Raw genomic sequence first — 27,156 nt, 5'->3', positions numbered from 1 at the left:
ACTCTGATGGAGAATAAACTAGGATGTTACGAAGCATCAACTGTTAGATGAGTGCGTAAAGCTCAAGGAGCAACGATAAGTTATACTCAAGTGGCAGGAGCAATGGAATGCATCGAAACGCTCAAGATGAACGTATAGGTTTAACCCGTGGTTTTTCGATTGAGAAACTCCGAAGTACGGAGATGTCAACTTCTACCTGACGAGTTTCCTTTTGGGTCATGAGCGCTTAAGGCAAACCTTCATTAGTTCATGCTGGTCAGCCCACCGTTTTGACTCAAACTGCTCAATCAAACGTAAGATGCTAAAGGAAGATCTAATCTCTCATATGACACCACAATGCAAAAGCAAACTGATCTTTGGGCATAGTATAATCTTGATCCGAACTCGCGTGATGAGGCTTAAAAGATCTCACATACTCAACCACGATCGATTCTGCAGCAAGGGAAAGCGTAGAAACTATCCGGGGAAGGTCGTGACAGAGTTCTAGCTATATTCATAGTGTTCCGTCTCACGACATAACTTGATGAGCATTATTCCTAAAATTTACTCGGTCCATGCCAACCGTTTTCAGATTTCTTGGACATCCCACATTCACTAGATCACGCTCCACTTGGTCTAACCACCTCACTCGTTGCACCCTTGCTTCTCTCATTCCTACCGGATTCGTAGCGAACATCTGTTTTGCAGGACAGTCGTCCGACATTCTCGCAACATGTCCTGCCCAGCGTATCCGGCTAGCCTTTACCACCTTCTGGATATTGGGTTCACCGTAGAGTCATGCGAGCTCGTGGTTCATGCCTCGCCTCCACACTCCGTTTTCCTCTTCAGGGCTTCTTTACCAGTTTAAATTTGGCGTAATAGGAATTGAAAAGGGTGTGATGTATAAGTGCAAGAGCACAGCCTCCACGTTATGTAGTACCAAATGGACATAAAGCCTATGGTGGTTTTAGTGGGACGAATTCGGCCAAACTTGGCCAGATCATGGTAGAAAAAAAAACACCCGGTTGTTATAATTTGAAGTCACATTTCTATCTTTAAAAAACACGTGCTGAAATTGGGACAAGCTGGCCTAAATATGGGCTTCGATGAAGCGGTACGGTTTCTTTGGGCTTTCTCACCAGAAGTGAAGCGTCAATTTTCTCTTTCATCCTGTTTTGGATCCGTTTTCACCTTCTACTCAGCCATGGAGCTTGTTTATGCTCTCTCGTCTCGTTTGAAAGTTTTTTCAACTGGATCTTCCAAGTTTCGCATAAGGTAGACGCATGTTTGGCTGTTCTGCTGCACTCCTGCTCCTGCTCAACTATGACGTTTGCCTGTTCCAATAATCAACCGTTATCCAGGTATCTACACATTTACGTGAGAGTTTCTTGGTTCTGTTTTAGCACTCTCAATTCAAGTCAGACAGATGACGGTTCGACTGTTTTATTCCTCGGCACATTCGAGACTCGGGGGCCCTTTATCACACGGAGACGTTTCGCTCGTCGTGGACAACAAGAAAGCTGCAAGCTACATTTTCGGCTGATGCTGTTTTTATATTCGGTCATCCCGATATATCCAAGCAGGTCGATGGAGGAAGAGCGAACCTTCGATCACTTTGTTACTGCTGCCATTAATCTACACCTTACGCTACTGGTTTTCGTTCATATTGGTTATGTTCTTAAGAAACTGATTATTGAAACCAACTTCCATGTTTAAGTCGCCGAAGAGTTAAATGCTTTTTTGGCGACTTCAACTGTCCTTTTGGAACCGTAGTTTATATTGCAACACGCAGGCTGAACTATGAGTAGACGAACGACCTTTTAAGCCCGTAGCACCGAGCGAATCATCAAATTGGAAAGGTCACTGCGAGAAGTAAACCTCTTTAAAGAGGACCTGTTCAAAACAATAATCATGAACATCCGGTTCATAAAGTCGCATTAGAAATGATAGCTTAAGTCGTTAACAGCGTGACTATAAATGGCAGTTTCTCCCAAATAGGTAAACGATCGTAAAAATGGTTACATAAAGTCGGTTTAGATCGGATATGACAGAAAGTACGCCATGTATGCAGATTCTGAAGACGATTTCGCTGAATTCGTAGCGGTATTGAATGTTCATTTACAACGCGAGGAAAGCACAATGGTAGTACACTGAAGTGTGCAGAATTCACCAAGTCCGAAAAAAGTTCACCAAGTGTGTGTAAGAATTCATCAAGTGTGCAGAAAAATTTACCAGATGTGCGTTCCATCTTTGATGTTCCATTTACATGGAATTCGATGAACACCTTATACCTCTGGAGAAAACAGCCTGATTTTTCTCTCTGCGACCAGATTGCTAAAAACCAAATGGTTGATCTGAAAGAATAGGCAAATGCTGTTTCTGTGAGTTATATACGATAAATCTATGGTTTATATGAAACGGATAACAAAGTTGTTGAGACATATACATTCAAAAATAATTTCTGGGATCATAAAACATCAATAAATGATACTTAAGTTAATTCCAAGTGTCTCAGTTAAAGGGCTCTTTTCTCTCATACATACAATTAATCCATGATCCCATACAAAACTAACCACAACTAAATTCCCTTACTTGAAATAACGAAATTGGCTGATTTGTTGTGATGCAGTTCTGTGTGGGACACTGTAGGATGTATGGGTAAACGGCACATTCTCGCAAAGCATTCGTAGCATCTACCTCAGTTACGACGCAACAGTCTGCCAGGTTAGTCGTAGTGTACCTTCAGTGCACGAGTCCACCGCTGTGGGTGATCTCTATGAGAAGCTAAGTTGCACATTTGGCGACCTACAGGACTATATTTTTATGTTTGGAAACATATTTCGGAAAGAAAAAGTGTGTAGTGTGTATTCTGTATCTTTAAATCTCGATTTATTTCATGGCAAAGAATCTGCTACAGAGATCACCCACCTGAAGGCGTTGAATTTTTCTCCGAAAAGCGGTAAATACCAGTGTTGCCAGAGTTTCGTGTTTGTAAGTATTCATCATATATGAGAAAGGAAAAAAGTTAAAAGCATGTGCTAAAAAAGGCGAGTTGAGAGGACAGCCTTATGCATGCGCGTTGAAAGGACCGCATGTGAAAACAGCGTCCCAGTAAACATGAATCGGCAGAGAGGTAACTCAAATCGACAGAGGGATCGTATCGATCTCTCTTGCGATTTTGCATCATCTAATCGGCAGAGAGGAACACACCATACGCGTGCCTTGGGTGAGTGCCACGAAATAATCTAAGACACGCCCTCCAGAGAAACACACGAACACAATCCGACCCGGTAAATTTGAATCGGCAGAGAGGTAACTCAAATCGCCAGAGGGATCGTAACGATCTCTCTGGCGATTTTGCATCATCACATCGTTAGAGAGGAACACACCATACGCGTGCCTTGGGTGAGTGCCACGAATTAAGCTAAGACACGCCCTCCAGAGAAACACACGAACACAATCCGAATCGTGTTTGTATGTTTCCCTCCGAGACGCGTGTTCGCCTGCCTGAGAAGTCGACAGCTACGATTGAAAGCACACACGGGACACGGGGACAAAATGCGACCACACCGTACGAGTGTACGATTCAAACTGATTTCGCATGTACGCATTCGTATTTGTTGACTCTAGGTATCTCGGCAGGACAAACCGAATGGAAATATTTGCGTTCTTGAAGTGTCGCCGAAGTTAACCGTTTTATTCTTAGTTCGGTGACTCAACTCTCAATTTTTTGCATGCTCTGTCGATTTCTGAGAGGACGCGCTTACTGGGGAATCGTATGTTTCCCTTCGAGACGCGTGTTTGCCTGCCTGAGAAGTCGACTGCTACGATTGAATGCACGCATATAATAAAGACGAGGATAAAGTGCGAGCACACCGTACGATTGTACGACTCAAACTGATTTCGCATGTACTCATTCGTATTCGTTGCCTCTAGGTATCTCGGCAGGACAAACCGAATGAGAATATTTGCGTTCTTGGAGTGTCGCCGAAATTAACCGTTTTATTCTTAGTTTGGTGACTCAACTCTCAATGTTCTGCATGCTCTGTCGACTTCTGAGAGGACGCGCTTACTGGGTGGTTGCAGATTATGTGCGCTCAAACTCTCTTACCAATTTATATGAATACGAAAATGCCCACTTGTTCAAATGGTTTACGCACATCTAAAACTCCATAGTGTGCGAGTATTGGTGGAAAACGTGGTAGACACTAACAGCTCTAGGAAAGATCTGTCAATCAAAGTTTCTTCAGTTAACGCAATGTTTGGCACAATTATTCTATGTTTTCCTCATGTTTTCTTGCACCATAGAAATCAAGCAAGTCCCTCTTGGACCCCCGTGTGATTTACAGTGTTACCAAATCCACTACATAACTATAAAGTTTCATTAGCATAGCACCCGAAAGGAAAACAGAACCCACTTTTTTTTGTTATTATAGCGAAAGTAGTAGCTATTGTTGTTATTGTTTTTTTTTCTGATTTTATTATGATTGTATTTGCCTGTTTTTCCGGCTTCAAATTGAGATGTTACCGCAGAAAAGTGGCCAAAACGAGTGACATAATCAGCTGTCGAGTTTTTTCACATTTCGTTCTATTTTCATATTCATATTTTATTCGTTTCTCGCTCCCTCTCTGGAATAGACGTTTTCCGGGAACAGTACAATTTCTTGCTGCTTCAGTCGACATTTTTCGTTGTTGGTTTTGGTGGCTCTTCGAAAGCATATCGGATTGGTTCCGCGATGTGGGAAGAAGGCAGTGCAGTGGCTTGGAGGTGTTCGATTTATTCCATTCCCTACTCTTAGCTTGGCGAATTGGTTTTATGTTTCCGGAAAATCCAGAACACGGCATTGCTGCCGCTCTCGGTCGGTTTCCAGGAAGACTCCGGAAGTTGGAAAGCATGTCAAGAAATGTTTCGGATTTTCCATTCGCGTTGTTTTTTGTTCCCCTAGGAGGGTAATTCGGGCAACTGCAATAGCCGGTCCATAATTTCATCCCTTTACTAGGTTGAGGGGGAAAATTGTGATTGTTTTTTTTATTTGTAAAGGAAAGTTGTAGGAAAGAATTTCCGACTGTTTTGCGCAATAAACAAATCATTACACAACATTTAATTAGAATAAAAGTAGTTGTAGTTTCAAATTAACCAAAATTTTAAAATCGAAGCCTTTGAAATTCAAAAGCCACTACCATAATTTGAGCCGATTGCATCACCCAAGCAACCATAAGAACTGAAATCCATCACCAATTCTGCTCTAACGTCAGCTATAGAGCTTGATTCTGGGCATCATATTAGCTCTGTGAGCCAGGTTTGGCGAAATTAACTGCTGCTTCAGTGCAGAATCTGGAATAATCCTATAAAAGCACTGTATTAGCATTGGTTGATGCTATAGCATTGGCGAGAAAAATGCTGAAAAATGCAAATGGCGTTCAAATGAGGTTTGACCATGCGGAAAAAACAATATCTATTTGTTTTCGATTTTTATTTGGCTTCATTTTTTCCCCATGATACTGAATTTTTATTTGTTTGATTTCGCTTATGCATATTAAGGGGATTTTTCGGGTTGAATTTCCTACATGATATGTTTTTTTTTATTTTTCGGCTGAAGATAACCTGGAGTCGAACTCATGACATCTATGGCACTGACATTGGACATTGACTCTGCTTATGAACCTATCAATTTCGCGTTAAATCTTGAAAAAAGCCCTATTTGAATCAAGTTTTTAGCAACCGGTGCCCTAAATTTGCACTAATTCATCATCAGCATCAATCAATGCTAATGTGCTTTGGCCTTATGCCACTGTAGAGCTTACATAGTTCCAAATGCATTAAAGCAAGCTTGTGTGATGCCAATTTGATGCTCATATAGAAAATATAGCATCTGTTATCCTGATTTCGAGCTATGTTGCATTTCAAAAGCATTCTGCAAAGCTGATAAAATGCTAGTTGCATTTCAAAAGAGTGGTATAATTCTACTATGATGCAGTATAGCACTCGATGGGCTGTTGTAATGCAAAATTGCACTTGATTTGCTGATATAGTGTAATTTAGCAGTTAAATGCTGGTATAAAGCTATAAAAATGCAAAGCTTTAGCGCTTATGGTGATTTGGACATTGGAAGTTTAAACAACGACAAAAAAGACAAAAAGACAAAAAAGACAAAAAAGACAAAAAAAAACAAAAAAGACAAAAAAGACAAAAAAGACAGAAAAGACAAAAAAGATAAAAAAGACAAAAAAGACAAAAAAGACAAAAAAGACAAAAAAGACAAAAAAGACAAAAAAGACAAAAAAGACAAAAAAGACAAAAAAGACAAAAAAGACAAAAAAGACAAAAAAGACAAAAAAGACAAAAAAGACAAAAAAGACAAAAAAGACAAAAAAGACAAAAAAGACAAAAAAGACAAAAAAGACAAAAAAGACAAAAAAGACAAAAAAGACAAAAAAGACAAAAAAGACAAAAAAGACAAAAAAGACAAAAAAGACAAAAAAGACAAAAAAGACAAAAAAGACAAAAAAGACAAAAAAGACAAAAAAGACAAAAAAGACAAAAAAGACAAAAAAGACAAAAAAGACAAAAAAGACAAAAAAGACAAAAAAGACAAAAAAGACAAAAAAGACAAAAAAGACAAAAAAGACAAAAAAGACAAAAAAGACAAAAAAGACAAAAAAGACAAAAAAGACAAAAAAGACAAAAAAGACAAAAAAGACAAAAAAGACAAAAAAGACAAAAAAGACAAAAAAGACAAAAAAGACAAAAAAGACAAAAAAGACAAAAAAGACAAAAAAGACAAAAAAGACAAAAAAGACAAAAAAGACAAAAAAGACAAAAAAGACAAAAAAGACAAAAAAGACAAAAAAGACAAAAAAGACAAAAAAGACAAAAAAGACAAAAAAGACAAAAAAGACAAAAAAGACAAAAAAGACAAAAAAGACAAAAAAGACAAAAAAGACAAAAAAGACAAAAAAGACAAAAAAGACAAAAAAGACAAAAAAGACAAAAAAGACAAAAAAGACAAAAAAGACAAAAAAGACAAAAAAGACAAAAAAGACAAAAAAGACAAAAAAGACAAAAAAGACAAAAAAGACAAAAAAGACAAAAAAGACAAAAAAGACAAAAAAGACAAAAAAGACAAAAAAGACAAAAAAGACAAAAAAGACAAAAAAGACAAAAAAGACAAAAAAGACAAAAAAGACAAAAAAGACAAAAAAGACAAAAAAGACAAAAAAGACAAAAAAGACAAAAAAGACAAAAAAGACAAAAAAGACAAAAAAGACAAAAAAGACAAAAAAGACAAAAAAGACAAAAAAGACAAAAAAGACAAAAAAGACAAAAAAGACAAAAAAGACAAAAAAGACAAAAAAGACAAAAAAGACAAAAAAGACAAAAAAGACAAAAAAGACAAAAAAGACAAAAAAGACAAAAAAGACAAAAAAGACAAAAAAGACAAAAAAGACAAAAAAGACAAAAAAGACAAAAAAGACAAAAAAGACAAAAAAGACAAAAAAGACAAAAAAGACAAAAAAGACAAAAAAGACAAAAAAGACAAAAAAGACAAAAAAGACAAAAAAGACAAAAAAGACAAAAAAGACAAAAAAGACAAAAAAGACAAAAAAGACAAAAAAGACAAAAAAGACAAAAAAGACAAAAAAGACAAAAAAGACAAAAAAGACAAAAAAGACAAAAAAGACAAAAAAGACAAAAAAGACAAAAAAGACAAAAAAGACAAAAAAGACAAAAAAGACAAAAAAGACAAAAAAGACAAAAAAGACAAAAAAGACAAAAAAGACAAAAAAGACAAAAAAGACAAAAAAGACAAAAAAGACAAAAAAGACAAAAAAGACAAAAAAGACAAAAAAGACAAAAAAGACAAAAAAGACAAAAAAGACAAAAAAGACAAAAAAGACAAAAAAGACAAAAAAGACAAAAAAGACAAAAAAGACAAAAAAGACAAAAAAGACAAAAAAGACAAAAAAGACAAAAAAGACAAAAAAGACAAAAAAGACAAAAAAGACAAAAAAGACAAAAAAGACAAAAAAGACAAAAAAGACAAAAAAGACAAAAAAGACAAAAAAGACAAAAAAGACAAAAAAGACAAAAAAGACAAAAAAGACAAAAAAGACAAAAAAGACAAAAAAGACAAAAAAGACAAAAAAGACAAAAAAGACAAAAAAGACAAAAAAGACAAAAAAGACAAAAAAGACAAAAAAGACAAAAAAGACAAAAAAGACAAAAAAGACAAAAAAGACAAAAAAGACAAAAAAGACAAAAAAGACAAAAAAGACAAAAAAGACAAAAAAGACAAAAAAGACAAAAAAGACAAAAAAGACAAAAAAGACAAAAAAGACAAAAAAGACAAAAAAGACAAAAAAGACAAAAAAGACAAAAAAGACAAAAAAGACAAAAAAGACAAAAAAGACAAAAAAGACAAAAAAGACAAAAAAGACAAAAAAGACAAAAAAGACAAAAAAGACAAAAAAGACAAAAAAGACAAAAAAGACAAAAAAGACAAAAAAGACAAAAAAGACAAAAAAGACAAAAAAGACAAAAAAGACAAAAAAGACAAAAAAGACAAAAAAGACAAAAAAGACAAAAAAGACAAAAAAGACAAAAAAGACAAAAAAGACAAAAAAGACAAAAAAGACAAAAAAGACAAAAAAGACAAAAAAGACAAAAAAGACAAAAAAGACAAAAAAGACAAAAAAGACAAAAAAGTCATAGGTAAACATGTCATTTTATTGAATGACATTATATTACATTACATTACAATACATTACGTTACATTACATTACATTGCATAACATCACATTACATTATATTACATTACATTACATCACGGAGGAAAAGTATAGTTTTTTCAACTATATTTCTGATTGATACTCGATTGATACATTTGATTTGACTGTAAATATGATTGATTCAATTATACTTCTATGGTTGATCTGATGAGTTGATTACTTTCTCTTTAGTTCAATCATATTTTTGATTAATGTTATGGAAAATATGATTGATTGTTTGGTTTTTATTTCATATGTTTTCAAAAATGGTGTATACATTTTATAAACAATTTTCCACTTTTATTGGGCTGCCCTTAATTATCATAAAATTTTTCCTTCAGCGCTTCACTAATTAAATTCTTACTGGGCGCTACAGATCGATGGAATTGGTCAGCGGGTAAGAGCTGTGGATTTTTAGCTGCACCAAATCACTTCTTGAATGATCTTCTATGTCGATTTCGTCCAACAAATTGTTCTTGGGATTTGTCGTTTGTCCTGGGTGGCGTTTTGGAGACACCTAACATGCTCCAGCATGTTTGGGCATCTCCACTAACAGCCCTCGGAGCTGCGCTAAAAGAAATTTTCAGAACTACCAATGCCAGTTCAGAACATGAAAACTCGACCCGACGGAGAATTACCTAGAAGCGAATAAATCTGATAATTTTCGTTTGAACAAACAAAATTGAACAATTTTACCGGTTGAATTAGGCATTTTTTTATTGTTTTTTCTACAGCACACACTACACTCATGCAGTAGAACACTCAAATTATGGTTCAAATCGAGCTTATCGTAAAATTCTTCTATATTAATATCTGTTTTAAAATTCTTATATTTAAATTCAAATACACTTATATGTTCCAAATAACTAGCTGGTGGAATAGTTAAATGTTAGAGGTCAATCAGAAATGTATAGTTGAATCTATTATATTTATAGTTGAATATCAAAAATCAATCATACAATTGTAGTTGAATTTATCATATTAACAGTTGAATCTATCATATTTTCAATTGAATGTGAAAGGTCAACCAAGATTGTATGGTTGGATCTATTATATTTATAGTTGAATGCATAAAATAAACTATAAAATTGCAGTTTAATCGTTTATATCAACAATTGAATCAATTATACCATCACAGTTGAATATATTATATTCATAGTTGATTGCGAAAGGTCCATCATCGGTATGTAGTTGAGTTTATTATATTTATAGTTGAATGCGAAACAATCAACTACATTTTGATATTTGGTTTAACCAGCTGAAATTATTCAAACAACTTTCGTATTTTTTCCCCGTTATCACATTACATTACATTACATGACATAACATTACAAAATAAGCACATCGAAGTTTCCTTGAATATTCCTTGAATATTTATTCCTTCAAAATTGATCAGAACACCTGTTATTTTAAACTAAATCGGTAGAAAGTTTTTCAGTGTGATCTTATCCATACCCTCTTCCGTTTCCGTTCCTTATTATGTGTAGAACGCAACTTTTTATGGTAGCTTGACTATGCTTGAGTGGAATCCTTCAAGCACTTTTCGAAGACTGTTAAAGTTGTTCCGGGGTTTCTTTTTTCCTTTTCCGCTTTTTGGTGTCTGCTTCCAATAGCATGTCGTAAACTGTCACTCTGGTCTCTTTGTGCTAATTTATAACTGCCGTCTTTTTTCCGTTGTTTTCGTTCTTGTTTGGGATCCTCAGAAGATTTATTCTTGTATCGTGTTGAGCATCTCGCATCAGGGTTTGCTAAGCTGAAACGAAATGCGGAGAGCTAAGTTTAGTGTTAAAGTGAATTTTTAAAGGTTTTACTCATTACTGGTACGGATGACAAATTAGGTGTGCTGCCTTTTTTCATCAACACACTAGATGTATTTGTAACTCATATTTATGATAGCTACAATTTTTGACGTTTTCGTCCATCTCTGAATACCAAAACCTCAAATTGCCTTAATTAATAAGATGTGGGTGTATAAAATTGATTAAAATGAAAATTAAGAAAATTTTGCGGATTTCGCTCAAATTTGCTTGTCATAAGATGTATGTATGTATGTATGTAGATAATCCACCATGAGTGCACGGATTCACCGCAGTTTCGCCAACGTATGCGCAAAATTGCATTCTTTAGATTATAAGTTCGGCCAATCTTCAATGCAAATTATCACATTCCCGACACCATGGCTTCGTGTGAACTGTCATGTAATGAATGTATTTCGTGTATGTGTATGTCTTATTTGTAGAACGAGCAAACAGTTTCGCAGCCGTATAAAATTCATAACATTCTCAGTGCTATGAATCTACGACAGGTATTCCGCATACGTGTAGATACCTGCCCAGCTGGCAACTGATTGAACGTTCTTATATAATATAATCAATAAATGAAATAATCGTACAACAGAATAAATTACCTTTATAACCAACTTACCTCAAGACACACTAAGCTTACCTTAAGCTGTAACCGACCTTATTCAGTATCATAGCCATATTTGTTTCCATCTGATCTAAAATAAACAATTTTAAAGTAATAAAAATTGCGATGCAAAATATTTGAAACAAAACATAAAAAATGATAGATTCATTTTAAGTACAAAAAACTAAGAACAGTAAACATGACCACTTCCAACAAACAATAATTCTAGGAAGTTGTAGCTGAGCTTAGCTTGATTGACTACTCATATCCACTTAAAATCATTGAACTCGAAATGTTTCATAAACAGGTTTTATAATATCCGTTCTAGTGGAGCTTTGATTTATCACATTTCTTTTCATTCTATACATTTCGAATTCCATGATCGCTGGCGTGGCTAAGGCAATTTCTCAAAGTCCAAAAGAATGGTGCTTGGGATAATCTGTACATTCTCAATGTACAACACTTATGATCTCTCTTTTTAAATGATTGATAACGGCGCGGCCACGTCCTAGTGGTCAATGGGGGGGAATGGAAGGAATATTATTAGAATGCTTTTCCGATTCAACTAGCAACCCTATGTTCTACAAATTCCAAAAGAAAATCTTTTGAAATAGGCATAATCAGCGATAAACTAGCATCACCAGCTATGGAAATCGTCTGTACGTCTGCGAATCCATATTCAGGTATTCATGGAAGGAGTTGTATTAATTAGAGAAAGGTAAAGATCCGGATCCATTTTGGTAAAAGGTGCGATCATTTTTCTTCCTACACCTCCTATGCTCCTAGAATATTCTTAATGAAGCTTCTATTTCTATGAAGCATTCGATAAGCGTTCAAATCAATATATCACGTAAAACATTGAAGGAAAATGAATACCATCCACATAAAATTTTAGAAAACTAGCCCTTTTTTCCTACCGTCCTCCCCGTTTATCTAAAGACTTTGCAAAAGGGTCTTATGGTTAAAACAAAAAAAATAACTTGAATTAAATGTATAATAGTGTAATATGCACAAACATTTTCAAACTTTCACTGTAATTGCCGTTTCGGCAATTTAGAGCAATAATCAAAAGCAATGATTAAACTCAAAAAGTTATGTTTTAAATAGTTGATTCTCTAAGATCCATAACTACACCTTCGATTTTTTATTTACCAATTTATGTTCATATTTTTATATCAGATTACTATTCACTACGTTCAAGTAAACAGTACCCATAATTTTCTTTTCAGTTTATGCTATTTATATTTACTTATACAGCCCTTCTAAAACTAAAAAAATAATAATAAAGAAAAACTTTCCTCTTTATTTAAACGGAAAAATCATTACCTTTTAACACCCGGTTATCAATGAGAATTTACTGATTCAAATATTATTACAAATGTTTTTCTTACAAATCATTAATCAGAAAGATCAACATTTCCTGGACTTCATTATTTGGTAAAAGCTACACAAACGAATAAAATCAAGAACAGGATGTTGAAGCATAATAAACTTAGTTTATAGTCATGACTTAAAACAGTTGACAATACATTTTTACAAAATTATTTACACTTTTATAAGCTTATCAAAAATTTCGTTTTCCTTTATTTGGCTGAAAATTGAACCTCTTGGAGCCAAAGGGGTATAAATGCATAAAAGCTGATTTCGAGAAACCAAACTTTTAAATTGATGTGTTTAGCCATTTCCATATATTTTTCTAGGATTTGTATTTTTCAATGAAATGTAAAAATATGTAAGAAAAGTTCTAAAATCCGAAAAAATTATCAAATATAGTTTGAAATGTGGACAATCGTTTGGCATCATTAACTTAAAATAGACCATTCTGTCACTTATACCCCTTTGGCTTTGATACTCTCAATTGCGTTTTGAGACAGAGGAAATCGCTATTTTTATTCATTCTCGATTACATGCTTCAACACTTTATGGGATGAATAAATCCAATAGGCTTAAAATCCCAAATAAAACGATAACAAAGCTTCAACACTGCAGCTTTAATAATATTATAGATTCATTGCAAAGCTTGGGGAAAATACTTGAAAGAAATGTTGTCATATTATATTTGGTTTACAATTTGAGTGTCATTCGAATTTTTTGTTTAAAATCAATATTTTGTTTATATTTAAAATATTCAATCACTCATCTTTATCATAATAAAGTAAATGCTGATATGATAAAACTTATGAAGCCGACATATTTGTTTTTTTTTATTCCATACTCTTTGTCGTTAATTACTTAAGATACCCTTAACTCTTTAAAAATATTTTAAGAAATTTGGTTACTTGTAACAATTAATTTTGTTTGATTATTTGATGATAGATGAACATCCTGGAAAATTTTCGTGTTCATGTACCTGTTATTTCCATGCTTAGTTTTTTTACATTGACGCATAACTTTGCTAGGCCGTGTTAATTATTTTAAAGAATTTCTACTATTATTTTGAGACTGGTGTAAAGAAAAAAAACTTGAACTATTGATTGCACCCTTTCAGATGAACTTAATTTGCCTACCATTCTCAACTAGTACAGCAAGTAACAAACAATAAATTCACATTCCAAAGTTTGCTCTGCGCATTATATTTCAAGTTATGCTTTGTTTATCACAATAATTTCCGTTTAAGCAAATCTCAAATAGATGCATCACATTGTACAGATTACAGATCAAGCTAGACAATTTTCTGTGAAAATATGGAAAGCATCTGTGTTCATTTTATCTTTTTAAAAGAGGTTAATAAACTTTAATTTCGCCGATAAAAAAGGTTTCACAATCCTGATAAATGTTGTAGGCAAACTTCCTAGAAACGATTCGATTGTCATAAAATAAAAATTAGGTCCAAGACAACAAAAAGCAAAGAAAACAGAAATTGAAATTATATATTTTAAAGAGAGAATCAAATTCTATGTACATTATGATTGCTTGCAAAGTATTCAGATTCAAGTTTTTTTTTCTTAAAATTGTTCTTAATTGATCATTTTTTCACAACCTTGCAATTATTCATTTTCATTAATAATATATATAAAAAACTACTTACCAGCTGAGGTTGTTGTTGTAGGTTTGTTGTTGTAGGTTTCAGTTGTTTCAGTCTTTTTCGTTCTGAGTCTGTTTGTTTATGTTTCCATAACCCAAATTTGCTTGTCATAAGATCCCAATTTATTTTTCAACGGATTGTTTTGTAATTTTTGTGTAAATTTTTCACCGCACACAAAATAAAGTATTTTGTTTATATATACGTACTGCTGATGTATGTATATTTGAAATTGCAGATATCTTTCTTTTTTCTAAATATGTCAATTGAAGCTTCCGTTTGCTTCATCGTACCTTTATGTGTGTATTCATAAAACCCAGATTGCTGTCAACTGAAACATCATCTATGTTGCAAAAAATTTCCCAATCGCTTGGACCAAAGAAGAGTAAACGATAATAAAAACCTCTCGAGCGGCGATGTTCGATCAAATATTTCGGAATCTTCTTCCGACTTTTTTTTGTTCATTTCCCGCTCATCTGAGTTTCCAGTCGATTTTCAATCTTCATACACGATTCTCATTTTATCGTTTCACCTTTTTTTTCCTCCATACTCAAACTGCTCCCCCTTACTCCGGAAAATCCGCACTCGTCTGACACTTGCAGCCAGCTCAAAGGTGGATCACTTCTTCTCCAAATCAACGGAGGATGATAAGTTTATCGAAGGTGATTTTCAATTTTATTTTCTCGCTCCTGAAACCTGTGCTATGCTTTCGTTGCGCTCCTTTCTCGGAAAGGGAAATCAGTTTTTGCTAGCTTGCATTTTCCTGGCTGGTGCTGCTAAGTTTTTAATATTTCCCTCCCCTATTGCTGTCTGTATCTAACTATGTATTTTTCTAGCCTCGCTCGCAATTTCAATCGAAAACAACCCCCTACCCTTTTTTAATCCCTACAAAGAAAAAGAGACTTTTTTTACAGAAAAAAAATCATGACGTGTGTAAAGGACCGACTAAAATAAGAATTTTCAAAGCAGTTTGAGTCTTTAAGTTTTTGACATTTTTGAGCAATCATGTAAATTTTCATTCCAAACGTGGATCTTGAACATTTTTGGCAGCATTTGAAATTAGTTATAAAAATAAAAACCACTCTTTAACATCTAGGGAAACTTTGAAAATTTGAAAAATAAAATTTCAGTCGGTCTAGCGAGTTACAGTCGGCTGCGACTGTTTTACATACGATATGAATGAGTCATTCATATAAGATTTCCCACTACATACCTAGAGTCCCGCTGATTTGGATCCCCGTTAATGCTTCCTCGTATTAAAATTACTTCTGGCATGCATTTTTTTTTTCATTTCCATCTTCCCTACCCTAATGCTATGTTGATTTGTCTATGCTGATTTTGAAATTTTAATTTCCCCCTTGTATGAATGCTTACGAATATTTATCCACAAGGGTTTTAAATTGGATCAAAAAAAAAATTAAGGAATAGATAATCCAAAAGACTAAAACTTGAATTTTTAGTTTTTTGATGTCTTAGATGTCTTAATAAGTGATAAATTGTGACAAAATTTTCAAATCGATAAAATTGTCAAAATTGTCAAAATTGTCAAAATTGTCAAAATTGTCAAAATTGTCAAAATTGTCAAAATTGTCAAAATTATCAAAATTTTCAAAATTTCCAAAATTGCAAAAATAGTTAAAATTGTCAAAATTGTCAAAATTGTCAAAATTGTCAAAATTGTCAAAATTGTCAAAATTGTCAAAATTGTCAAAATTGTCAAAATTGTCAAAATTGTCAAAATTGTCAAAATTGTCAAAATTGTCAAAATTGTCAAAATTGTCAAAATTGTCAAAATTGTCAAAATTGTCAAAATTGTCAAAATTGTCAAAATTGTCAAAATTGTCAAAATTGTCAAAATTGTCAAAATTGTCAAAATTGTCAAAATTGTCAAAATTGTCAAAATTGTCAAAATTGTCAAAATTGTCAAAATTGTCAAAATTGTCAAAATTGTCAAAATTGTCAAAATTGTCAAAATTGTCAAAATTGTCAAAATTGTCAAAATTGTCAAAATTGTCAAAATTGTCAAAATTGTCAAAATTGTCAAAATTGTCAAAATTGTCAAAATTGTCAAAATTGTCAAAATTGTCAAAATTGTCAAAATTGTCAAAATTGTCAAAATTGTCAAAATTGTCAAAATTGTCAAAATTGTCAAAATTGTCAAAATTGTAAAAATTGTCAAAATTGTCAAAATTGTCAAAATTGTCAAAATTGTCAAAATTGTCAAAATTGTCAAAATTGTCAAAATTGTCAAAATTGTCAAAATTGTCAAAATTGTCAAAATTGTCAAAATTGTCAAAATTGTCAAAATTGTCAAAATTGTCAAAATTGTCAAAATTGTCAAAATTGTCAAAATTGTCAAAATTGTCAAAATTGTCAAAATTGTCAAAATTGTCAAAATTGTCAAAATTGTCAAAATTGTCAAAATTGTCAAAATTGTCAAAATTGTCAAAATTGTCAAAATTGTCAAAATTGTCAAAATTGTCAAAATTGTCAAAATTGTCAAAATTGTCAAAATTGTCAAAATTGTCAAAATTGTCAAAATTGTCAAAATTGTCAAAATTGTCAAAATTGTCAAAATTGTCAAAATTGTCAAAATTGTCAAAATTGTCAAAATTGTCAAAATTGTCAAAATTGTCAAAATTGTCAAAATTGTCAAAACTGTCAAAATTGTCAAAGTTGTCAAATTTGTCAAAATTGTCAAAATAGTTAAAATTGTCAAAATTGTCAAAATTGTCAAAATTGTCAAAATTGTCAAAATTGTCAAAATTGTCAAAATTGTCCAAATTGTCAAAATTGTCAAAATTGTCAAAATTGTCAAAATTGTCAAAATTGTCAAAATTTTCAAAATTTTCAAAATTTTCTAAATTTTCAAAATTTTCAAAATTTTCAAAATTTTCAAAATTGTCAAAATTTTCAAAATTTTCAAAATTTTCAAAATTTTCAAAATTTTCAAAATTTTCAAAATTTTCAAAATTTTCAAAATTTTCAAAATTTTCAAAATTTTCAAAATTTTCAAAATTGTCAAAATAGTTGAGTTTGTCAAAATTTCAAAATTGTCAAAATTTTCAAAATTGTCAAAAGTGTCGTCAAATTATTTAATTGAATGTTTAAAAAATTCAAATAAACTGTAGGTATTTGTAAAAAAAAACATTTGGAACTTTAGTTTGGAACAGATCATTTTACTTAAGTGTTTTCAGCGATAATATCAAAGATTATGAGAAATTTGAAAACCGAATTCCAAAATTTGTCTACCGAAATAGAAAATGTGATGCAAACAACTAGAACATGACATTTTCCATCTCGATGACGTAAGTATGACACCGTTTGTGCAAATCGTCCAGGGAGAAGCTTCGACAACAACTTTCTCTTCGCGCGCAAAAGGACATCATTTCGCATAAAAAATAAACTTGCTAATGGTTGGCTGTGTGGAGCTTCCATATGTTTGCAGACATTTTTCCCTTTTTATTTTTACGCCAGGCTGCCCATCCTTCGAATTGCTTTCTTTTTTCTCGCTTTGAGCCTTGTGAGCGATGTTTCTTCAAACTGGAAAACGCTTTTGAAAATTTAAAATAACTTTTTTATGATGAATATACAATTTCAAAAAAATTTTGAGGAGTAAAAATGCAGAAGAGTAAAAGCTCAGAAGAATAGAATCGTAAAGGATAGAAACTGGATAGTGAAAATGTGTTTAATATAAGAAGGGTACAAAAGTTCAAAAGCAGATTAGTAGAATATTGGAACGGTATAACAGTTGAACAGTTGACAAGTAGAAAAATATGATTCTAGCAGAGAAGAAGAGTCAGAGAGAAGAAGAGAAGAGAGTAGAAGAGTAGAACAGTAGGACAGTAGAAGAGTAGAATAGAAGTAGAATAGAACAATAAAAGTGTGTAAAAAAGGAAGATGAGAAAAGTAGAAGTACAGAAGAGTAGAAAAGTAGAACATTCGAACTGCATTACAGTAAAACAGTGAAACAATAAAAGAGTAAAAGAGCAGAAGTGTAGAAGAGAAAAAGAGTGGGAAGGTAGAAGAGAAGAATAGTAGAAGAGTGGAAGAGTAGAAGAGTAGAAGCTTAGTAGCTTAGAAGAGTACTGAAGTAGAAGAGTAGAAAAGTAGAAAAGTAGAAGAGTAGAAGACTAGAACAGTAGAAGAGTAGAAGAGTAGAGCAGTAGAAGAGTAGAACAGAGAAGAGTAGAACAGTAGAAGAGTAGAACAGTAGAAGAAAATAACAGTAGAAAAAAAGAAAGAATATCAGAATAGTATAAGTGAAGAGTAGTAGAGTAGAAGATTAAGACATTATAACAGTAAATCAGTATAATAGTAGAAGAGTAGAAGAGCCGAAGAGTAGAATAGTTTTAGAGAGGAAGAGAAGAAGAGTAGAAAAGTTGAAAAGTTGAAAAGTGGGAAAGTACAAAAGTACAAAAGTAGAAGAGTAGAACAGTAAAAGATTAGAAGAATGGATTAGTAGAAGAATAGAATAATCGAAGCGTGGAAGAATAGGGGAGTAGAAGATTAGAAAAGTATAACAGTGAAACAGTAAATTAGTAGAAGAGTAGAGGAGTAGAATAGTAGAAGAGTAGAAGAGTAGAATAGTAGAAGAGTAGAATAGTAGAACAGTAGAAGAGTAGAGCAGTATAAGAGTAGAACAGTAGAAGAAAAAAAGAGTAGAAGAAAAGATAGAACAGTATAAGAGAAGAGCAGAAGAGTAGAATATTAGGAAATTACAACAGTAAATCAATATAGTAGTAGAAGAGTAGAAGAGCAGAAGAGTAGAAGGATTTTTGAGAGGAAGAGTAGAATAGTAGAAGAGTAGAAAAGTAGATAAGTTGAAAAGTAGAAGAGTATAACAGTAAAAGAGTAGAAGAGTGGATTAGTAGAAGAATAAAATAAGCGAAGTGTGGAAGAGTAGGGGAGTAGAAGATTAGAACAGTATAACAGTACAACAGTAAAATAGTAGAAGAGTAGAAGAGTAGAATAGTAGAATAGTAGAAGATTAGAAGAGTAGAACAGTAGAAGAGTAGAAGAGTAGAAGAGTAGAAGAGTAGAAGAGAAGAAGAGTAGAAGAGTAGAAAGTAGAAAAGTAGAAAAGTAAAAGAGTAGAAGAGAAGAAGAGTAGAAGAGTAGGAGAGTAGAACAGTAGAAGAGTAGAAGAGTAGAACAGTAGAAGAATAGAACAGTAGAAGAAAAGAAAGAATATCAGAACAGTATAAGAGAAGAGTAGTAGAGTAGAAGAGTAGAAGATAAGGACAGTATAATAGTAAATCAGTATAATAGTAGAAGAGTAGAAGAGCAGAAGAGTATAAGAGTTTTGTAGAACAGTTGAAGATTTGAACATTTGAAGAATAGAACATTACAAGAATAGAACATTATAAGAGTAGAAGAGTAGAAGAGTAGAAGAGTAGAAGAGTAGAAGAGTAGAAGAGTAGAAGAGTAGAAGAGTAGAAGAGTAGAAGAGTAGAATAGTAGAAGAGTAGAAGAGTAGAAGAGTAGAAGAGTAGAAGAGTAGAAGAGTAGAAGAGTAGAAAAGTAAAAAAGTTGAAGAGTAGAAAAGTAGATCTGTAGAACAGCTGAACAGTGGAAGAGTAGATCAGTAAAAGAGTAGAGAAGTATTAAAAGTAGAAATGTAGAACAGTAGAATATTAGACGAGTAGAAAAATTGCAGAGAAGAAGAGTAGAAGAGTAGAAGAATTGGATAGTAGAAGAGTACAAGAGTACAAGAGTACAAGAGTAGAAGAGTGCAAGAGTAGAAGAGTAGAAGAGTTGAAGAGACAGTTGAACAGTATAAGAGTAGAAAAGTAGAAAAGTAGAACATTATAACAGTATAACAGTAGATTAGTAGAATAGTAGAAGAGCAGAATGTTAGAAGAGTTGAAGAGGAGTAGAGTGGAAGAGTAGGAGAGTAGAGCAGAAGAAGAGTAGAACATTATAACAGCGTAACAGTAGATTAGTAGAATAGTAGAAGAACAGAATGTTGGAAGAAATGAAGAGCAGAGCAGTAGAAGAGTAGAACAGTAAAAGAGTAGAAGACTACAAGAGTGCAAGAGTACAAAAGTAGAAACGAAGAAGAGTAGAACAGTAAATGATCAGTAGAGTAAAAAAGAAGAATAGTGGAACATCAGAATAGTGGAAATGAAGAAAAGTATAGGAACAGAAGAACAGAACGGTATAACAGTAAAGTGTCGAAAACTAGAAGTGGAGAAGAGAAGCAGATTAGAAAAGTTGGACAGTAGATTACTAGAACATTACACTGGTTGAGAGTGAAAAGTTGAAAGTGAACTATCGTTCATCAAAACCAACACAGTAAACGAAAATGACCGAGTTCGGTAATTTTTTTTACCGAAATCCTAACATGTGTAAATCGTTAAACTGTTCTGTAATTTTTTCGGTAAAAAATAAACGAATATCGGTAAATCGATTCTTCATTTACCGATGTTCGTTTATTTTTTACCGAAAACATTACCGAACAGTTTAACGATTTACACATGTTAGGATTTCGGTAAAAAATATTACCGAGCTCGGTCATTTTCGTTTACTGTGAATGTCAGGAGAGTTTAAATCCTAAAAGTGAAAATCGTTAAAGTAAAATCGTTAAAATTTTCACATCCACGATCATGTAACTTGATTCGATTTAGCTAAACACCGTCCTTCCATTCATCCATACGATGGGTTACGATGGGTGTAGAATTGCGTGACACCATGTGAATATCATAAAAGTATAACTACTTTATTTATTTTCTCCAAATAGAAAGCTGAAGCTCTGTCAGGTCCTGGTTTACGGGGAGGTCGTTAAAATGAGCTTGTTTTTTCCTCCTCTTTCGCCATTTTGCACGGAATCTGAATCGATTTAATGAGGATGTTACCACACCGGGTTGAAAAATGTGCAAGTACATAATACCGTATTTGTTTATGCCGAGTGTTGCACTAGTGTTGCACTGGTGCACCACTAGGTGCTGTCAAACTGTTTGTTTATTCGGACGGTGTTGCACTGGTTTTGACCTGTCGGAGTTCTGCTTACGGACGGTGGCCCACCGATAATTTTGCCAGTGTTGCAAGAGAGCGTGTGAGTGAGTGAGGTAGCAATACACTGGCGACGATTTGTGTTTGTTTTTGTCGGGTACGGTGGAGCACTGATCGAGGGGAGAAAACAAATACGGTATAAGTGAAAATTTTCTTCACAGATATAAGATGTTGATAGTTTTTTCCAAATTTTAACTTCTTATTGAAGTTTTTGAAGTAAAAATCTGAAATTGGAGAGAAAAAACTACTCCAATTGCCAAATGGAAGTAGCTTGCCAAAAATCTATGCAATACTTGAAATTTCACCCATCCAAGTGAATGGATGACGCAACGAACACGACAAGATTATTTTCAAAACCTCACTATTGGTATGCTAATCACGTTGCAGATATCTAGCGATCGATCCGAAATAACTACTAGAACCCTCGCCAGGGTAAAGTGATATGCTCCGGCAGTGGATTTGAATGTAAAATGAAGTTATGGCGAACATTTTGGATTGCCCTTTTTGAGCCAGGCAATAAAAGTTTGTCGGAAAATTTTACATTTATTTGTGCTTTTTTTCAAATTTTACCTTGTTGAATTGCAGCCTACGACATTTTTTTTTATAAAATATTCAAAATCACGGGTATGCTCATCGGATGCGCCTAAAGGTATACTATTGAAAATGTTAGTTTAGATAATCAACGCCAATATGTTGGCAAAGCATATAAACGGCAATAAACAAGTTTATTTTTTTTAAATTTCATTCTGAATTTTTGTTGCACATTGGCGACAGAATTTTGCCAGTTTCGTGTCTGCGTTCCTTTGTCCAATTGATGGACTGACGATGGACATAAAAATCGATGTCCGCCCTCTGAAACTACTAGCACTGAATTTTTTATGATTGATTGAAAGTGGCCACCGGCAAACGGGTCACCGGTAACAATGTTTGTTTTCTACTTTTATTTACCTTCGCGGTGTCATCCTGGGCGAGTTTTTGAGTGTAAGAATAAAGATACTAGATTGACCTCGAATCAGATTTTGTATTTTACATTTAATGTTTATGTCATACATGTTTACATGTTTTTCAAAAGGTGTGGATTTTCAACTTTCAACTGAAAAACTAGGTCAATTTTTTTATTTGTTCGTACCACGTTAAACCCGGCTTTCTGGAACTCGTCCAAATGGTCGATTGCAGTTACGCCTTAATGTATACTCTCCAATTGACGTTTTTGATTTTAAATGACGAAAACAAGCGTCGCAATTGTTCACAATTTGAATATTATGTTTCGTAAAATGCCATGGTCTGGTAATCGTTATTCGTCAACCATCTATCAGGACCTCAAAAAGTGATGTTTACGAAATTTTCCTGGAGATTGACTTGTGAAACCAAGTCTCATTCAATCATCCCTCGAGTGAAACACTTTCTGCTCCAGAAGCAATCCGTGGGCGGATCCGTGATTACGATGAAATAGGGATGACGGGTTTGCCTCCCCGACAAGAAGGTGCTGGCATTTGACTCGACCTAAATCAGGCGCTGCAGCTCGACGAAATGATTAATTTAATTAGAACTCAACGTCAACTTGAAGGAGTAATGATTCGGCTTCAGTGCCTTCTCCAGCTGACACCCTAATGGTGCCTTCTTGCTCTTAAAGTTTGCAGCCAACTTTCGAAGCACATTAGTGGCTGGAATGAAAACTGATAACTGAAACACCTGACAGGCTAAAAGGTTCAGACGTTGGAATGAGTTTATGTTGAAGTAATTATTGTTCCTAGACTGTTGAACACAATATTTTGTATTTACAACTTTCTGTAGAAAATTTATTTATAGAATGCTTTTAGTAGCCATTTTTTGTAATTTTTTTCTGTAGGAAAAGTATTTAGAATTTGTTACGCTATGCAATCTCAAAACACATAAATAAAAACACTAACATCCTTTCTACGCGTTTTTTCCCAAATCTTTTACTCCGGAAAACGTCCGCACGTTAACACAGCATCGATCAACGAACCGCCCCTGCCGAGACGGAAAAAATGCCCGGAGCTGGCCTACCGGACCCACGAATTTCTCAGCGGCAGCCGGGGTGGCCAGGAACCGTTGAGCGCCTCGACCGGGGGCCACGATAGGCCGGATGCAGCCACGACTCACTCACGTGCTAGGGTAAGTGGTTCCTTACTTTTGAGAAATTGTCATAAAACTGAGTAGCTGCAGGTTTTTAGGCTGTAGGTGACATTTTAAATCGAACAGAGCAATCGTTCACTCGCTTAATGTTAGATGCTTTCGGAAAAGAACACACGCTTTCAAACCAGTTAGGCTTACCAACACGTCGAACAACATACATCGTCATTTTTCCAATTTCTCTCTATTTGTTAAACAGTCGAGGTCCATACAGCTTTGGCCCTAGATTTGGCATTTTATTTGCTCCAGAGAATGGTGACTCTTCTTCACATGGCGACCGTCAAAAATTGATCTAAAGAAAAGAGATATTTGATGTCTGCAACAATTTTTGTATAGTTTTCGTTTGCCGATTTCCCGGTCCACGCGGCCTATTTTGGGCGCCCCACGTTGGGCGCCAATGGAAGATTGGTGTTTTGCCTCAGGAGAAGAACGAAAACCTTTTTCTCCTTAAGTCTCCGGATGGCTCATAAATGTTGCCAAGGATAAATAGTATTGTTTTCAATCAATATCACAAAATCCAAAATTTATCATGTTCATTCAAAACATTGCGTTAACAACTTTTTATTTTGCCTAAGCGAATTTATGGTTTTTGACTTACATTCAATCTCCGCACCGCTTCACTCGATGGATTGTATGTCCTTGATAATCTTCCAGTTCCTTCGGCGAGTACTCCCGTCATCTTCGGACCAACGACCAGTAGCTGGCTGACACACCCCGGTGGCGCGCGGAAAAACACGACTGCTTTTCGCTGTCTTAACCTCATTCGTCGCACGCTTCTGATTCCTGTCACCAGATGTCACCACTGATCCGGATTGCACAATTCCGTGATTCGGCGATTGACACCGATTTTCTCCGGATGACTTTCCGGCTGCTCTCGATTTGGCGTCGCTTCAGCTGATCTGTGCACCGCACTTCGTGGTCGCAAAACTTCCTTGTTGAGCGACACAATGGCAATTCGATCGTGCCCGCTGTCTTTCAGCTCCCAAATCACGTTAGCAAACGCGATAAACCGGACGTCCTTCGAGTTCTCGAACTTTCGGGATGTGTGAATCCGAATCGTTAGCCGCCTCCCGTGCTGTGACGAGCTCAAGCTAGATGAAGAGAAGAAACAAGAACAAGGACCAAGATACTAGAATCGCGTGCAAGAATCAAGATCCAGAAACCAAGAACCCTACGGTCAATTTTCTATTAGAAGATGTCCGGATGATTTGACTCTTCCACTCACCCTTTTCAGAGTGGTTCTTTTATGGTCTGATGTATGGTCCGGTTTCTTGTTTTGGGTGGCTTTCAGTTTGGTTTAGCGTGTGCACTGACGGAACCGTAAGAAAAGGATAAGTTTCACCTCTCTCCTCAATTTTCACGAATCTAACTTACCAAAGTTGCTGCTGGTGCTGGCTGTTATGCCGTTCCAAAAAGCGTGGCCGTGTTTCCCAACGACAGGGGCAAACAAATCTAGCAGCAGCTTATTTTTCGTTGTTCTTACAGCTTGCACAACTGAGCACACTTTGAACGGAAGTCTAATTGGTGGTTTTTGTTTGAGGGTTTCTAGCTAGAGTGTCAAATTTTCTTGGCGATTTGACGATGACAGGGTGCACTGTAAATTTTTGCCTCGATTTCCAGCAAAAAAAATTGCTGGAAACGTTCAGCAATCCAAATTTTTGCTGGAAACCAGCAATCGATTTTCGAATTGCTGGATTTTTCAGCATTCGGTTATGTGCTTGTCATTTTTGCTGAAAAATCAGCAATCGGTTTTCAAATTGCTGGACTTTCCAGCAATTGATCTAGTTTGCTGGAAAATCAGCAATCGAGTTGTCAATTTGGAGTTTGTTTTTGTTTCGTACGCTGAAGTAAGGTGAGATTCTATTTTACGAATTTAGGTTGAATTAATATAATTACTTTATTTTCCTCTATATTCTAGCAACCAGGCATCAAGTCAAGGGTAAGTTTTTGATATTCCATAGAAGATACTAATCAAAACTATTTTTACAGGTGGCGGATGATCAACACTGCGGCACAAAGCGGCCACCCCAGAGCCGGTTTAGAAAGTTGTAAAAAAAAAGTTTTTTTTTAAATAAATAAATCCCTTATTGAAAATGGGAGAAAATAATTGTTTTTATTGCTTATTATATGCACAGCCAATATTAAACTGTAATTTTGAATTGAAATATAAATTTCATACTAAATACTGCCGGTTGTGTTGAAAGGAATAGCTGGTTTCCAGCAATTTGGATTGCTGATTTTCCAGCATTGAATTGCTGGAAACCAGCATTAACGTTTGCTGTTTTTTCCAGCAATTGAAATTGCTGGAAATTTTGCTGGAAAGTCAGCGGGACAAAAACCAGCAAAATTTTGCTGGTTTCCAGCAAAAAAAAATTTGCTGTGTGGGGTTTTGTTAAGATTGCTTGTCTCATATTTGGTACACGGAGAAAAGAACTCGACAAATTCTTGTTATTAGATTGTTTGCAATTTGTTTGAACATGATTTTTTTTCCGAATTGGTTTAGGTGATTAAATAAACCTAGTTTAAATATAACTGTTACACTCTGCGCAGAGAGTTTGAATATTTCTCTGTTTAACAGCTATCCAAGAATATCTAGCAGACCAAACTCTTTGGCAACAACTTTCTGTGATTGAAAATAAAATAAGTTTATGAATTTAAATTATCCTATTCGGTTTATTGAAGATCGCTATGATTAGGAACTATATCAAGGGTAACGTAAATCAAAAAATTATTTTCCAAAGAAGAATCTGACTTTTGATAAAATGCATTCCATCAGGTTCAGCACAGTTGTTTTTCTGCATTTCCTGGATGCTGCATGCTTTGAGAAACTGTTCCCTCCTTCCTCAAGATGCTTTTCACAATCGCCCAGTTTCGTTCAATCGGTCGGAGATCTGGATAATTTGGTGGATTTACCAAAATGAACCTACTATCCTCGAAAACAACTTCTTCATCGGGACGCAACGAGCCAGGCATTACGAAGACCTCAGAGCCCTTCGACTCAGTCGCGCTGATTCCAGCCTCTATTACTAAAAGGTCGGCGGTATTAACTCCTGCGTCAACGAGTATTTGCTAGCCACCTCATGCTCCTGCTTCGATATTGTGGCTTTCACCAAAACCTGGCTGAACTACAGAACCCTCAAGAGTCAGGTTTCTTGCTCCGACTACTCAGTTTTCCGGTGTGACCGAGATCCTCACAACAGTTTTAAACCATCGGCGGCGGAGTTCTGATTTCCATCCGATCCGGCCTTTCAGCCACTTCAATCTTCGACGAATCATGTAACGATCAGGAATCAGTGTCGATCCGCATCGATCTTCGTACTCGGAAGCTCTACGCCGGAGTTGCCTGGCTAACCCTCCAGTAAACATGTGATCGTATCAGAAATGATAACAAAAGTCGTTTACAATAGTGTTTTGAATCGCAATTCCAACTGCATAGTGTGGAGATCGTACAAAATGTCATCTGAAGTCAGTTCATATCGGATATGATAGGAAATCCGCCATGTTTGTAAATTTTGAAATGATTTTGCTCCCGCGCAGGCTATCAGTGAGAAAATTATCATTTTGTTCTCTCTGCAACCAGTGGAGCATCCAGATGGATAAAAATCAGATGAGAATTGAGTTATATTGACCAATAAATGAACTGGAAAATGGTATCACTGGCATTTGAAGGCTATGAGAGCGAAATCTTGCGCTCTCTTGCATTCTTCCGATAGGCACGAAAAAGGTGTCGGATAACATCTGATTGGCGTATTTTTTTATGCTTTAGAATGAAATTAAATTCATGTATGTTTGTATATTAACTCCATTTA

General features: G+C 34.6%; 1 protein-coding gene across 10 annotated transcripts in view; it reads left to right on the top strand.

The window, feature by feature from the left end:
* The window catches only part of LOC129740678 (serine/arginine repetitive matrix protein 1), a 182,506-nt gene that overhangs the window by 65,211 nt on the left and 90,139 nt on the right, over window positions 1-27,156 (top strand). For 9 of the 10 annotated variants that reach the window (XM_055732431.1, XM_055732433.1, XM_055732430.1 and 6 more), the window contains 2 exons: window positions 14,782-14,841; window positions 23,166-23,329. In XM_055732431.1, the coding sequence (XP_055588406.1) occupies window positions 14,782-14,841; window positions 23,166-23,329 (224 nt within the window). The remainder of the gene's footprint in view (window positions 1-14,781; window positions 14,842-23,165; window positions 23,330-27,156) is intronic. The other variant, XM_055732438.1, reaches the window with a different exon arrangement.

This window comes from Uranotaenia lowii, chromosome 1 (assembly GCF_029784155.1).
Source record: "Uranotaenia lowii strain MFRU-FL chromosome 1, ASM2978415v1, whole genome shotgun sequence".
Taxonomy (NCBI): domain Eukaryota; kingdom Metazoa; phylum Arthropoda; class Insecta; order Diptera; family Culicidae; genus Uranotaenia; species Uranotaenia lowii.
This window is presented reverse-complemented; position numbering and strand designations above follow the sequence as displayed.